This window comes from Drosophila subpulchrella, chromosome 3L, assembly GCF_014743375.2.
Source record: "Drosophila subpulchrella strain 33 F10 #4 breed RU33 chromosome 3L, RU_Dsub_v1.1 Primary Assembly, whole genome shotgun sequence".
Lineage (NCBI taxonomy): Eukaryota > Metazoa > Arthropoda > Insecta > Diptera > Drosophilidae > Drosophila > Drosophila subpulchrella.
The window spans coordinates 28,819,613-28,832,212 of NC_050612.1; the positions used below are offsets into that span (position 1 = coordinate 28,819,613).

Sequence of the window (12,600 nt, forward strand, 5' to 3'; positions counted from 1 at the left end):
CTTTTCGCATGGTATTGCCTAGGATTATCCAGGGACATTTTTATTATGTTCTGTGTTGCAATTTGATTTCATTTTAATTGTTGTGTCTTGGAGACAGTTGCTTTTTATTATTGTATAATAATTGTATTCATCTGACAAACTTAACGATTTCTTTATATAACTTTAGTTTAAAACCGATTTGTGCATTTCTCTAGGCATTATAAATACAGTATTTGATTCGCCGTTCATTGCCGTTTTGTTTTTATTTTGTCAAAGCCAGCTTGCAAAAACATCTCAAATGTCCATTAGATTGTTTTCGATATTCTAGGAAAGGTTGTAAATAATTTTACATTCTTATTCGATTATAATTTTAATTGTGTTTTTTGGGTTTCTTCATGATAAGCCACAAGCTTTAAAGCACACTTTAATGCGATTTGTTTGGTTTAGATTAAATTTTGTTTGTGATCTAATGTATTGCTTCTCATCTCGTAAAGGGGTTCGAGTTTTTTTTTGTGTTTCGTGTGTGGAAGAAAGAGGGTGGCGGTGAGCTAATAAACTTTGTTTATATATTCAATGCTACACAATGCAACAATTCTAAATAACAATCTCAAATCTCATATGTCAATACTATATCAACTAGGTATGAATGTATATAACGCTTTTCTTGGGTTTACCCCTTTTGTTTTTTTTTCGCTATCAAAATATTTGCAACAACGATGGATATAATCAAAAATACGCAATTGTACAATTCTCAATTATTGTTCGACTGTCTCCGCAATCGCTCGCCATCTAGCACTCGATACAAAACTAACAAAAGGCCAACTCTATGGGGAGGCCGGGGGATCAGTCCTTCCAAATGGGACCGACAACAAATCTGCTCGTATAAATAAATACGCTATATAATATACAGTAAATACTTATGTGTGTATATGTATATGTCGGTATTTTCTTAAATGCGTCTCTGAAAAATAATCTCTCAACATTTGATTTTCTTTGATTCAGGCTGCACTCGAAGGCGAGTGCCCCGAATGCGTTTTAAAAATTGATCAACAACTTTTTGTAGTGTAGCCAAAGCCGAAAACGAAGGCAGCCTTCGCTCTAGCGTCTAACAAGAGTAAGCTACTCGAGGATACTACGGATTCTAATTCAAGATCTATAGACCTCTCATCCAAAACAAGTCTGCAGGTAACGCGCGCGTTTCGCCAAAGGATGCCAAGTTGCCTAAGGATTATCGATTAGAACAGATGCAGTGGCTGCCAATGCAACTAGCTTCAAAAAAACCTCCTCGCCATGTGAGGGCTGGCTCGGGCCTTCATCTCGGCTTCTTTACCATGCTGGTGGATCTGTGAGGATCGGGTTTATATTATGTTATAAGATGGCATTTGCTACAAGAACTTAAGGACTGACCTTCTCACTCCATGACGTGGACTGGAGGGTGGAGTGTGGCAGGGCGAGGGCGGAGCCGAGCCGCCCGACGAGCCCCTCGATGAGGATATAGACAGTGTGGAGGCCCTGGGCGCCGAGCAGCCCAGATAGATGGCCGATCCCTTGTCCACCTCCCGCAAATCCACTCGAGACCCGTGGATGGAGGAAGGAACCGAGCCTGTCGAAGGAATTACGATTGTATATATGTTTATAGTTTAAAAGGTTTCTGAAAGCTGGTATTAAACGGTGCAGCGGCTACACTTGAAATACCTTTTTTAGTATTTTAATAAATTGGATAGTTTTAAGCAACATATCAATAGATTTAGTAAGCAATATAAACCCGTTCTTGATAGGTGGAGACTTTTAAAGGTCTAATCTTCATTTTTCATAAGAACTGATAACTGTTATGAAATATTTTATAATCTCGGCGGTCTAAGAAGGTAATGCTTTACTTTTATTATAACGTTACCAATGAAGTTTCGTCCAAATACCAGTTTATTTTTAAAAATTACCCCATAGCTGCTTTCAAATAACCATCCGCTGCATCGTTTACTACCATCCGATGGTCTTCTTGTAACTCACACTCACCGGTGTAGGCATGCAGGCCAGCCGGACTGCTCCGAGGACGCACTCCGAAACCACTGACCGTGCTGGCACTCCTCTGCAGCTGGGCGGAGCCACTTCCCTCCCTGGCGGCGGACTCTCTCCGACTGCCGGCGCTGCTCACCCTAGGCGTTTCTCGCGAGGAGTTGCCCGGTCGGGGAGAGCGCTGACTCCGGCCCAGCTGCTGCTGGCGCTGCTCCTGCTCACGGCGGGCATCCTCGAAGGCGGCAGCATACTCCGCCGCCTCGCGGGACGTGGTCGGGGGCTGTTCCAGGACTATCTCGTCCTCGGGGATGCGCTCGTTGCCCACCGAGCGACGGGCCAGGGGCAGCGGCGAGTTCTTGGGCGATGTGGGGCAGGACTGGGCGGCGGCACTGCTCACGCTGAGCGAACTGGACGAGGCGTTGGCATTGGAGGACTGGGCACGCAGGCGCGAGTGGGTGGAGGCGTTGGAGGGACGACGGCGGAACAAGCCCTTCGTGGGGTCCATGTTGCAGACGCCTGTGGGGAAAGAAAGTTTAAATACATTTCAGTTTGAGTATGCAAAAAAGGGGTAAGCTATTTCTTTAGTTTTTCCCAAACTAAATCGGAAATCATGCTTCTTTCAAATAGTATTTGTATGTTAGTTGCTGCATCGTTTATAACCATCTCTAAGTCCTCTTTGATCATCATATTTTGATCTCCAACCTACTACTTCGTGTAATTATGTAATATATACAATAAATTCAATGAAATATGAACAAAATTTGCAGCGAAGTGATCTTTTATTAATGGTAACTAAGTTTTCTTAAGGTTGGTTTCGGTTCTCGAGCCGGATTTTGCCCGACGACGCCTCAGGATCTTCGATTTGGACTTGGCTGGATCTTCAAGTATCGTCTGGCATCCACCATACCGTCCTTCATCAACGTCTGAGTCCAGATTCTTAACGAATCGTCCCCTCTCTCCATCCGCATCGTAGTAACGCACATTTGGCATAAGGTTCTCTCCCAAGCTGAATTCCAGTGAGGGATCATCGTGCAAATCCACTTCTGGAACTGACACAAGGTTCTGCCCCAAGCTGGATTCCGGCGAGGGATCTTCGTGCAGATCCTGTCCCGACTTATCGAAGGTGTTGCTCTTCCATTTGTCCACCGCAAAGCTTAGAGTATATGCCAGGTTTTTCCTGACCTTGCCCAAACCCTCGACCTCACACTCGTCTTCTTCCTCAACCTGACCATCCTGACTCGCACCTGTAGGACACTTCTCGCCGCGGGAACAGTTGCCCTCGCATATGTCCCGGTTCTGGAGCAGCTCCTGGTAGTTATCCAGTGCGGTGACCACCTTGGTGCGATCGAGTTGCTCCAGAGCCGAGGATGGGAAGCGTTCCCTTAGCCGGCGACGTTCCTCGGGCAGTTTGAACTGCTCAAACTCCTGCAGCTGGTTCTGGAAACCCGTATTGGGATTGGCCACGGCGCGACCGGCACGAACGACCTTCAGTGCCTCCTTCCAGTTCAAGTGGGTGGCCGTCATGATGTAGGCCACGGCCACGGTCACCGAGCGCGACATCCCCGCCAGGCAGTGGATGAGCACGTTGCCCTCGCGAAGGCGGGCGGCATGGATGAAGTCGTTGCAGACGGAAAAGTACTGGGAGAGATTCTGGTCCGGCGTATCCGAGGCCATCACGCACAGGTAGTGCTTGTCCTGGGATCAAATGGAATGTTAATTACCATCCTAGGATGATGCATTACCAACTTACCGGCAGCAGTCGCCGCGGACTGTCATGTATGGCGATGATGTGCGAGATCTTGAACCTCTCCAGCTGGGCATGATCCTTTGAGTCGCGGTAGTTGCCCACATAAAGTCCCGGCAAGACCTGCAAATATCATAGAAAGAGGGATTAGGGACTAGGCTCTACCTCCTCCAAGTTTACCTTTCCCATGTGCCAGTTCATTGTAGGGCGATCAGATTGCCAATATATGATATGGTGCTTGTGTGCCTACGATTTTTGGTGCTGTTCATGGAGACGGAAAAATGTGAGCTTGTTTTAATGGCTGCCCTTTGCATGTTGCTTAGTTTCTGTTCCCTTTGACAAGTTGCCGTGACAACAATCGCAGATTCTGAATAAAAAGTTGGTACCCGAGTACCAACTCCACCCTAGTGCGGAACCAGTTTGTTTATCGATATTTTAAACACCGATCTATACAGCTACATATGCTGTCAGTGCAGTCAAAATTTTCAAGCTAAGCTAAATGGATAAAAAAAATATTATCAAACCGAAGATTTAATACCCTGGCAGTTGGAACAATAACCTAAACTGAATATAATAAAATAATAGTAATTATAATTATAATGGTGATAATATATATATTTATATAATATATAATCTTAAATTTATTTTAAAGTCAGTGAAACAGAAATATATGAGTACGTTCTGGCCTTGATAATGTTAGTTCTGAGAATACTGCAATTATGAAGGCTTAAGTTTTGTGCAGACCTTGAAAGCTGTTGTCATCGGCTTCCGTATGCCATTTAGCCAGCCATAAATCTTGTCCTCGTTCTTACCTTGTTCATGCCATTCCCCATGTTTCTTCATTTAAAAGTTGCGGCTCACTTCCTCAATTGTCAAACGAATTGGCCCAAAAGCAGTGCTGAAAGGATAAGACAAGCAGAGGAAGAGAATCCTTTATTTGACAAGTTCATGGCGCAAATTTGCCGGCGAAGGACAAGTGAATGTGGGATTGGGATTGGGGGCAGGGGCAACCAAATGCTATTGTTGAGGGGGAAGTGGGTTCTAGGGGCTCTGATGAAAGTGCAAGTGGCGAATGTTGCAAGCTGTTGCCACTGCCATGGCCGAGACATAATGGATGTCTTTGTCGCCGCCTTCGTCGCGGAAGTAAACAGGCCTTGACGTTGGCTCGACTGCATCTCATTAGTGGTACGGATGGACAGACAGACAGTTTGTCCTGGTATTGGGGGCAGGGATTTAGAATCGGATTGGTACGAAAGGCCAGAGGCTAAAACACGCCAACAACTGGCGTACCTGTTTGGCCCCCAAACGTAGGCAAGGTTAGGAGCCGGGTCCTTGCAACAGTTGGTTGGGCCCGTCCTGCCTGCTTTCCTTCCTCTTTTTCTTTTTCAGTACAATGGCAAAGGCCTCATCACCAAGTCAAGACGTGGGCAGCCCACCTGGCATTGTGTAACACACTCGAATCTGAACACCAAGAGCGGAACCTGCACAGAAAGAAAATCATCTAAGGATCAACAAGATATTCTCATGGTTAATGTAGTAAGTATCATTTTCATAGAATAATGTTAAATTGATATTGAGAAACGTAATTTCTTCAACATGCTCTTCTTGAAAATTCTCTCAAATCGAAAAAGAGAGAAAAGAGCAGGATAGGGTCTAAAATTACTCTGAGTAAAAGCGAAACAGAAATATTCGAAACTCTCCGAAAGAGAAAAAGAGAGCAAAAAGCAAGATTACGATCATATCATTTTGCTGAATCGAATTGATTCTAAATTTCACCTAAAACGATCATAATATCTTATAAATATTTTTTCCTATGTGTGTTTTTCCACCCATCCTTTGGGTGCACTTGGAATCCGACACATTTGCATAAGTTGTCTCGCGTTGAGGCAATGGGCAAAGTGTCGCTTTGTTGTAATTTCATTCCCGGCACGTTGTCGTCGCAGCCACGGGCATTAAATTGACTGACATCCTCGAGAGGAGGAGCTGGAGGAGCAGGAGCAGCAGGAGGAGCACAAGCAGGAGCTGGAGAAGATAAGGCACGTGTGTGCCTGTCATTTACCAGTCAGCCCGACTTGGCCCCACACATCCACCCACTTCCGAGCCGAGCCGGGGAAATTACGAAATTAGAGCAGTCAATCTAGCCTCTTCATCCACCTCAAAGACCCAGAAGGTATCGGAGGCAATTGATCAGCCAAAATTGCTGCTTAGCAGGATTCGGACAGCGGCGACATGGACTTCAAGTGCATCCAATCAGCATCACAGTGCCTATAAATAGTCGGCGCCCACTGCTCTTTGGGGGACCAAGCGAATGGAAGGGGTGGAGGATTTGGAGGCCCAGAGCCGCAATTCAATTCAATTGATGTGACACTTCGCTCGTCTCGGCCTCCATGTTCCGCCCTGCGATTCCGCACGGATACGGATGGAGCTCACCGTGTCCTCCGTAGTCGTGGGTGGGTAATAAAGAAAGTTTGCTGCACTCAAAAGATATGAATTTTAAATGACGATCGATTGGAGCTTAATTAATGAAAAACGGTAAGAAATTAAAGTAGCCATCAGATTATTAACTTTGTAATGCTGGGTGTTTTAATAAGAAAAGTTAATGTTATTCCCTTTTGCTATCTTTCAAATGGATATTGTAACAATGTTATTCCTCAAACTCTACAAAAGTACGTGACACAAATACTGACGGAACGTGTATCATGATTTTTGGCGACAGACAATTTGTTTGTTGTGGTCAAAATTTATGCAGAACAACTATATAAACAGTCTTGTCTACGAAATGGTAGGTGAACGCCAAATATTTTCGTGTTACTTTATAAAAACCCGGATTGAATAATAAATTACACGAAAATGATTTGCACAAATTGTAATATTAAAAAGTCTTTGATAAAATCAATATAGCAAATTGTTATTACTTCAATAGAATTGAATACACATATTTCACAAAATCGAATTGAATTGATTATATTTCCTTGTGTTTGGGGAAAATGGAAGCCGGAACCGCCTCGCTTGTGCGCCCGGGATGTCCTTGTGTCGGTGGAAGTGTGTTGGTTTAGCCGGTGGCCAAATATCTTTAGGGGCCATGATTGAAAAACAGTTTTGCATTGAATTCATCGACGAACTTCTAATGAAATCGCATTGTGGTGGACGACGCCCTGCCCATTTTACGGCCATGCATTTCCGGGCCGTTTGCCAAGGGGATTTTTTCTCAGTTCGGAAAATAGGTAAAAAAAAAGTGTTGCCTGCCCTGAGGAGCAGACACCAAGCGAGTCGAAATTTATGGAAAACTTTAATCAAATTAAATCGGTCCCTGATTCAACTGCTTTTGCTGACCAGAACTTGCATTCGCTGCCAAGTTTTTCACTTGGGGTTTTCCCCGTAATGGCGCGAGTTTTTCCACGAATGTTTTTCCATTATCGCTTCCTTTCAATCGGCTCTAATTCGGGCTTTTTGTTGTACCCAATGTCGTTTGGTAGGTATATGTATATTATATGCATATAAATTAGCCGGAGTCGGCCTTGTCCCATCGCCCGTCTCTCGGTGCCACCCCCTACGGCTGGCAGTCAATTATATCGTTTAGACATTCAACATGAGCAATAAAATACATGCCACAGCGGCACCAGAAGCCGCACCTACCAGGACAGGATGGGATGGGATGGGATTGGGACTGGGATTGGGTGACGCTTTATGACTCCATTGCTGGACTTGGTGAGTCAATGGCGGAGTGATATGGCGGTGGAGAACCCTAGTGGCAGGGAGACCAAGGGTCCCAATTGCTCACTGACTGTGAAAAATGCGAGCTTTTTTTGCCGTCGGGCTTTGTTTGCAATAAATGTTTCAGGCATGAAAGGACCAACCACGAGGCCTATAAACAAACAGTAGAGCCTCTATAAACTTAACTATCAAAATCAAAACAGAAATAAATATATTGATTTTTGGAGGATTCAATTTAAAGGTGATTATAACACATTTTTCTTCTCGCATGTTAAGAGAAAGTATTGATTATACATTTTTTGGTCGACATCAATATACTGTTTATTAGTCAAAAATACTAATAAATAAGTACAATATCTTTTAAAGCGGTTTCCAGGTGTTGTGCACATCATTATGAGCTCTTAAAATCACAAAGATAGATATACATAAATACATTTTCCTTCCCATCGATCAGATAGATACTAAGTTCCAATAAAACAGGCATTTACTTGCAAAGTTTCTGGAAATCAATAACATAAATCAACAATCAGATAAAAATTAAAGTCTTATAGAAAAGCCACGTCCTTCTACATTTTCTCGAAAGCAATACCTACTGTACCATAAATATATCAAAATAGCGATTATGTTTTGCTTATTTTGCTGCCAGGCAGGCAGTTTTAAATAAGTTCGAAGGCCTACACCCTCTCACACATATGGAAAAAGGACTTCAAAAGGGGGGATAGTAGGGGCAGTCAGGCTTGGCGCTCTTTCTTCAGGATAGGGACAGTCGAGCCGGCAGCCAAATAGCGCCGCCCTGTCTGCGGATATGTCAATGGACCAACAGCCAGCTCCCAAGGAGAAGGGTCCAAACTGGAGAGCCGACTAAGCAAAACTTTGCCCCCAGATGGCACGTGCTGCCATAAAATGCTTTATTAACATACACGAGTTCAGGCCAAGATGGGTAAATACAGGGATTGTTGATTTCATGAGCTTCGAGGATTTCATTGCTCGAAGCAAACATTGTACCGGCACCTAAGCAAACGAAAAACAAATGCTAGTACCAGCAGAAACTGTTTTCCCCTGGCCAGTGGCTATTTGGCCCCCAAAACAACACCCTTTTAGGACCCCCTTTTTGGAGCCCCTTTTTGTAACCCCCCCCTTTGGACCCCCGGCCATGACAGAGACAAAGTGTTGCCATCGCCAAGGCAATAAAACTGAAATGTGATCGCCTGGCATCACCTTCCCCATGATGGCACACATAATCTGAGCCAATCTGGGGACATCAACCTTGATTTCGGAATGCATCCGTCTCCCTTGGCGCTACTTCCACTCCCACCACAATCCACACCAACCTCCATCTACATTTCCGCTTTCCCGTCCAGGTCACAGCTAATTAACTGCATTCGGTAGCGAGTCCTGCGAAACGGAACCCTCCAAAATGTGACAATCCGAACTTAATGAACCGTATACACGACTCGCAAAGTTTTGCCCTGCCAACGGAACGCAATTTAAATAAATAATTAGACAGGTGGGCGGGCGGAGCGGTCGAATTGCATGACTCAAAATATTAATTTCGTTTTACATATGCAATGAGTGTGGCGTAAAAACTTTGGCCATGTTTTTAGTGTGCAACAAGGGAAATTAAGCGAAACGAGGCATTCAAATTGGGGGTTGTCGGTGGAAGGAGTTGGAAAATGTTGACCTAAAAATAAGTGGATATGAAATATATTTGATTCAGATACATTTCTTCAAAAATAATATATCAACAAGGCGAATACTATATTTTTTTACAGATATATCCGTTTAGTGATATTTTATACCTTTTTTAAACGAAACCCTAACCATTAATTTTAATGTTTTCGTGAGTATCTGATTCCCATCCCAAAAAAATTATATTTATATAAAAATACCCTTTAAGTTACTCTATGATGGAATGTAATATCAACCATGCGTATACTTGATTTATTTATATATTTAACGGAACCCTTATAAAATATTTGCTATATACCATACAAGTAACTGCGTGATCCGCCTGGGAGTTATGCAAATTACAGAATAAATTACAGAATGGCACCTCTAATGGGCACCAAGATTCTGATTCATGAAATATGCCATTCAAGAATTTTACCTATATTAGCTTGAACTTTATAGGCCTTTTCGGAGATTTATTTCCCCTGAACCGGTCAAAGGAATAAAATAATATATGTAACTTTAATATTTCTAAATTAGTTTTAACGGTTCAGAATTTTTTTTCATTTTAAATGAGTCTCAAATCCCTATGAATCAAACACCTTTGGCCATGAAATATGGATAGTCTTTTGAAGAAGACCCATCTGCAAGTACTGGCTGACAGGGTTTTCCACAGTCACGTTTTGGGGCATTTTCACACCAATTCGACTCTGACGACCGGCTGACAGTCCACGACCCAAGCGAGCCACACATTACCCATACGACCCGTGGGGCAAGATTTACATGGAAAACACTTATGCGCTCTTGACACGGGAGGCACAAAGGTGGAGGACTGTCCGTTAATTCCCCAGTTGCGTGCCCAAAAAACAAAAATAATTACTCCATAGGTAGAGGGATATAATTTTCGGGACATTTGCATTAAAGGGGAATCGGATGGAGGTTCCGTCAACCAGCGGAATGTGGTAATACAAAGCCGTTAAGGGAATCGCAGGACTTACGTTAGCTTCGCCGCTCCGGTTGCTTGCCTCCTGGTCAATGGAGCTGCCACATGGATACCTTGACTTCTACTTCGACGTCGACTCGCGAGAGAGAGAGAGAAAGTGGAGAAAGTCGAGCGGCAAACTCCTGTTATATCACGGTGCCAGCAGCGGCGGCCGCAAATGCACAAAATTTTGATTCGCCTCCTCTATACCTTTCGCTGATTTTCTCTCAGTGTGAACACAAAACTAAACTGTGTGACAGTTAAAGCCAAGTTAACTGGGTCCTAACCATTTTTCCGCGTCGTTTTGCGGCATGTAGCGTTTGGTAGAAATGGTAGAGACGTAAAGGTAGACGTGAAAAGCGTTTGAGAAGCGAGAAACAATGAAAGTCAGAGCCGTGAAATGTGTGGATAGTGTGGAAACTGAAGGAAAAACCGAGCTGCAGCCGCCGCGTGAGTTCCGTTTGCAGGAGTAGGATTGCGCCAAACGAATCGGCTCGAGCGCTATTCACAGACTGAGCAGCGGAGCAGCTGAGCAGAACTGGCATTCGGACCTGGCTCAAACCTACATTTGAGTGGCAGTGGCTCCAGCTTGGGCACCGATACCCGCGGGCATGAATGGGAACAAGCCGAGTTTGCGCACTCGACCAGCGCGCCAAAATAAAAACTCACTCAACGTTTTGGTTGCTCGACACACGAGAGAGTGAAGGCTCGTTTTGCCCACCGAGTGCGTAGTAAAAACCTTTGATTCAGTTATATAATTGAGGGGCGCCATCCTAAGTTTTTTTTGGGGTGTTCTTTTTTTTTTTTGGTTGGTCGCTCACCTGTCGGTGGCAATTAGCGGCGAAGCAATAATCACCAAACTGCCCGCAAATCCATAACCACCATTTGTCGCGTCCCCCTTGAAACGGTTAATTGAGCCCATGTTCGATATTAACGGTAATGGAGTACTATATGGTAGTAACCGTAAGTACTATGGTATGAAAAGCCATGAATATCCTAAATATTTTTGTAATACTAAACTAGAACAGAAAAACAAGGAACTCGAGGTCTTAGCTTTGAAGAGAACTTAAAAGAACAGTATACCTATTATATAATTTTAGTACAAGCAATTACCAACTTTTCAGGAACTACCTTTTTTTTAGATCTATTAAACTCTGTTTTCACTAGTGACTTTACAATTTATCGAAAAATATTTAAAAACTCAGTATTTATTTCTTAACAATTTATGTAGTTCGAATATTTTAAAGAAGTACATAGCGTTCCTAATCAATTTTATCGAAATATTATCAAATAGCAATCATACCTATATTTTCCTTTACGATTAGTGTGTCATATTGGCAAAGTATCACGTTAAAATTCCAAATATGAAGCTTATATTTGTTTCACTTTGTTATGGGAATCGGGGTTTCTAGATGTCAGCATATTTAGCCAGAATAAACACTTGCTTTCGACTGACTCATTCAATGCGATTTGTTTTGACGGCTTACATTTCATTCATGGGGCCATAAATGGATCGGATTAAAATTCCCTAGCAGACTGTGTGGGATACTCTATTTTCTCATACGTTGTAATTTAAATATTTTGATTTCGATATCCCAAAAAAAGAATTAATTTTAATAAACTAAACGAAACCCAATTTTTGGTGTTCTATTTACTTTGACCCAATTCAGAAAAAGATGTATTTCTTTTTGAAATGCGAGTTCTGGGGAAAACGTCTGAAATGCAACGGAGGCATTGCGTTTCGCTTGTGTATCTCTATGGCATTTATAACAACAAATATCGTATGTATGTATATTTATAATCAAAAATATATACACACCATGTTTATATGTGTAGAGAGATGTGCAATATTTAATTATGAATTATTTGAATTTTATATGCTCTGGCGACGCAGTTGTTCGACCAAACAACAAGAAAATATTTGGAAAATACGTCTAACGGATAAAGATGGGTGGGCGTGTCGCCGCCAGCCGTCCGCTTTTATATATGAACATGCACATTTCTTTAGATATACAGTGGAGGTATGAAAAGTAGTACAAAACATTTTTATAGTCTTTTCTTAACATCTAGAATAATTTTTTTTAATTTGATGGAAATCTTAAGTACTATTATAGAACATTGAGAGTTACTCGATTAAAAATTCTTACTTCAACGAAAAATATTGGACTTATACATTGAAAAATCTTGGAAAAACCCAAAAGAGCTTTCCGAAGATCTTATTGTGTTGACCACAACTGTGCGTATGGGTCATTTCACCATTCTAAGGAAAATGCCTGGGACGAGAATGACTAATAGTTGCTTAAAAAGGTGGAGTGAACAGTTGGCCCAAACAACTGGGGGCAATCAGCTGATAATTTAGCGATAACAGTTGACTGCAGAAGACTTTCTGCCGCTACTGCACATTGTACAATTGTTTATTGCGAAAATACAAGTGCTATACCCAGTGCGGGGGACTTGTGGCAACAGATCGTTAGTCATTGATCGATTGATTGGCCGCTCA

The 12,600-nt window shown here is 42.7% G+C and overlaps 1 protein-coding gene across 6 annotated transcripts; it reads right to left on the bottom strand.

Moving 5' to 3' along the window:
• Positions 1-25: 25 nt before the first annotated feature.
• Positions 26-10,599, bottom strand: LOC119553117 (tyrosine-protein phosphatase vhp-1). Of its 6 annotated transcripts, XM_037863300.1 has the most exons (8): positions 10,117-10,599; positions 5,027-5,217; positions 4,549-4,634; positions 3,743-3,859; positions 3,237-3,687; positions 1,987-2,508; positions 1,387-1,582; positions 28-1,322 (listed from the first exon to the last, which is right to left on the bottom strand). In XM_037863300.1, the coding sequence occupies exons 3-8, from the start codon at positions 4,567-4,569 to the stop codon at positions 1,292-1,294; spliced, it is 1,338 nt and encodes a 445-aa protein (XP_037719228.1). In that variant the 5' UTR covers positions 4,570-4,634; positions 5,027-5,217; positions 10,117-10,599; the 3' UTR covers positions 28-1,291. The 6 variants fall into 6 exon arrangements, with proteins under 6 accessions (XP_037719232.1, XP_037719229.1, XP_037719228.1 ...); XM_037863299.1 differs by lacking the exon at positions 5,027-5,217 and having other exon boundaries at positions 29-1,322; XM_037863302.1 differs by lacking the exon at positions 5,027-5,217 and having other exon boundaries at positions 31-1,322; positions 1,993-2,508.
• Positions 10,600-12,600: the final 2,001 nt, after the last annotated feature.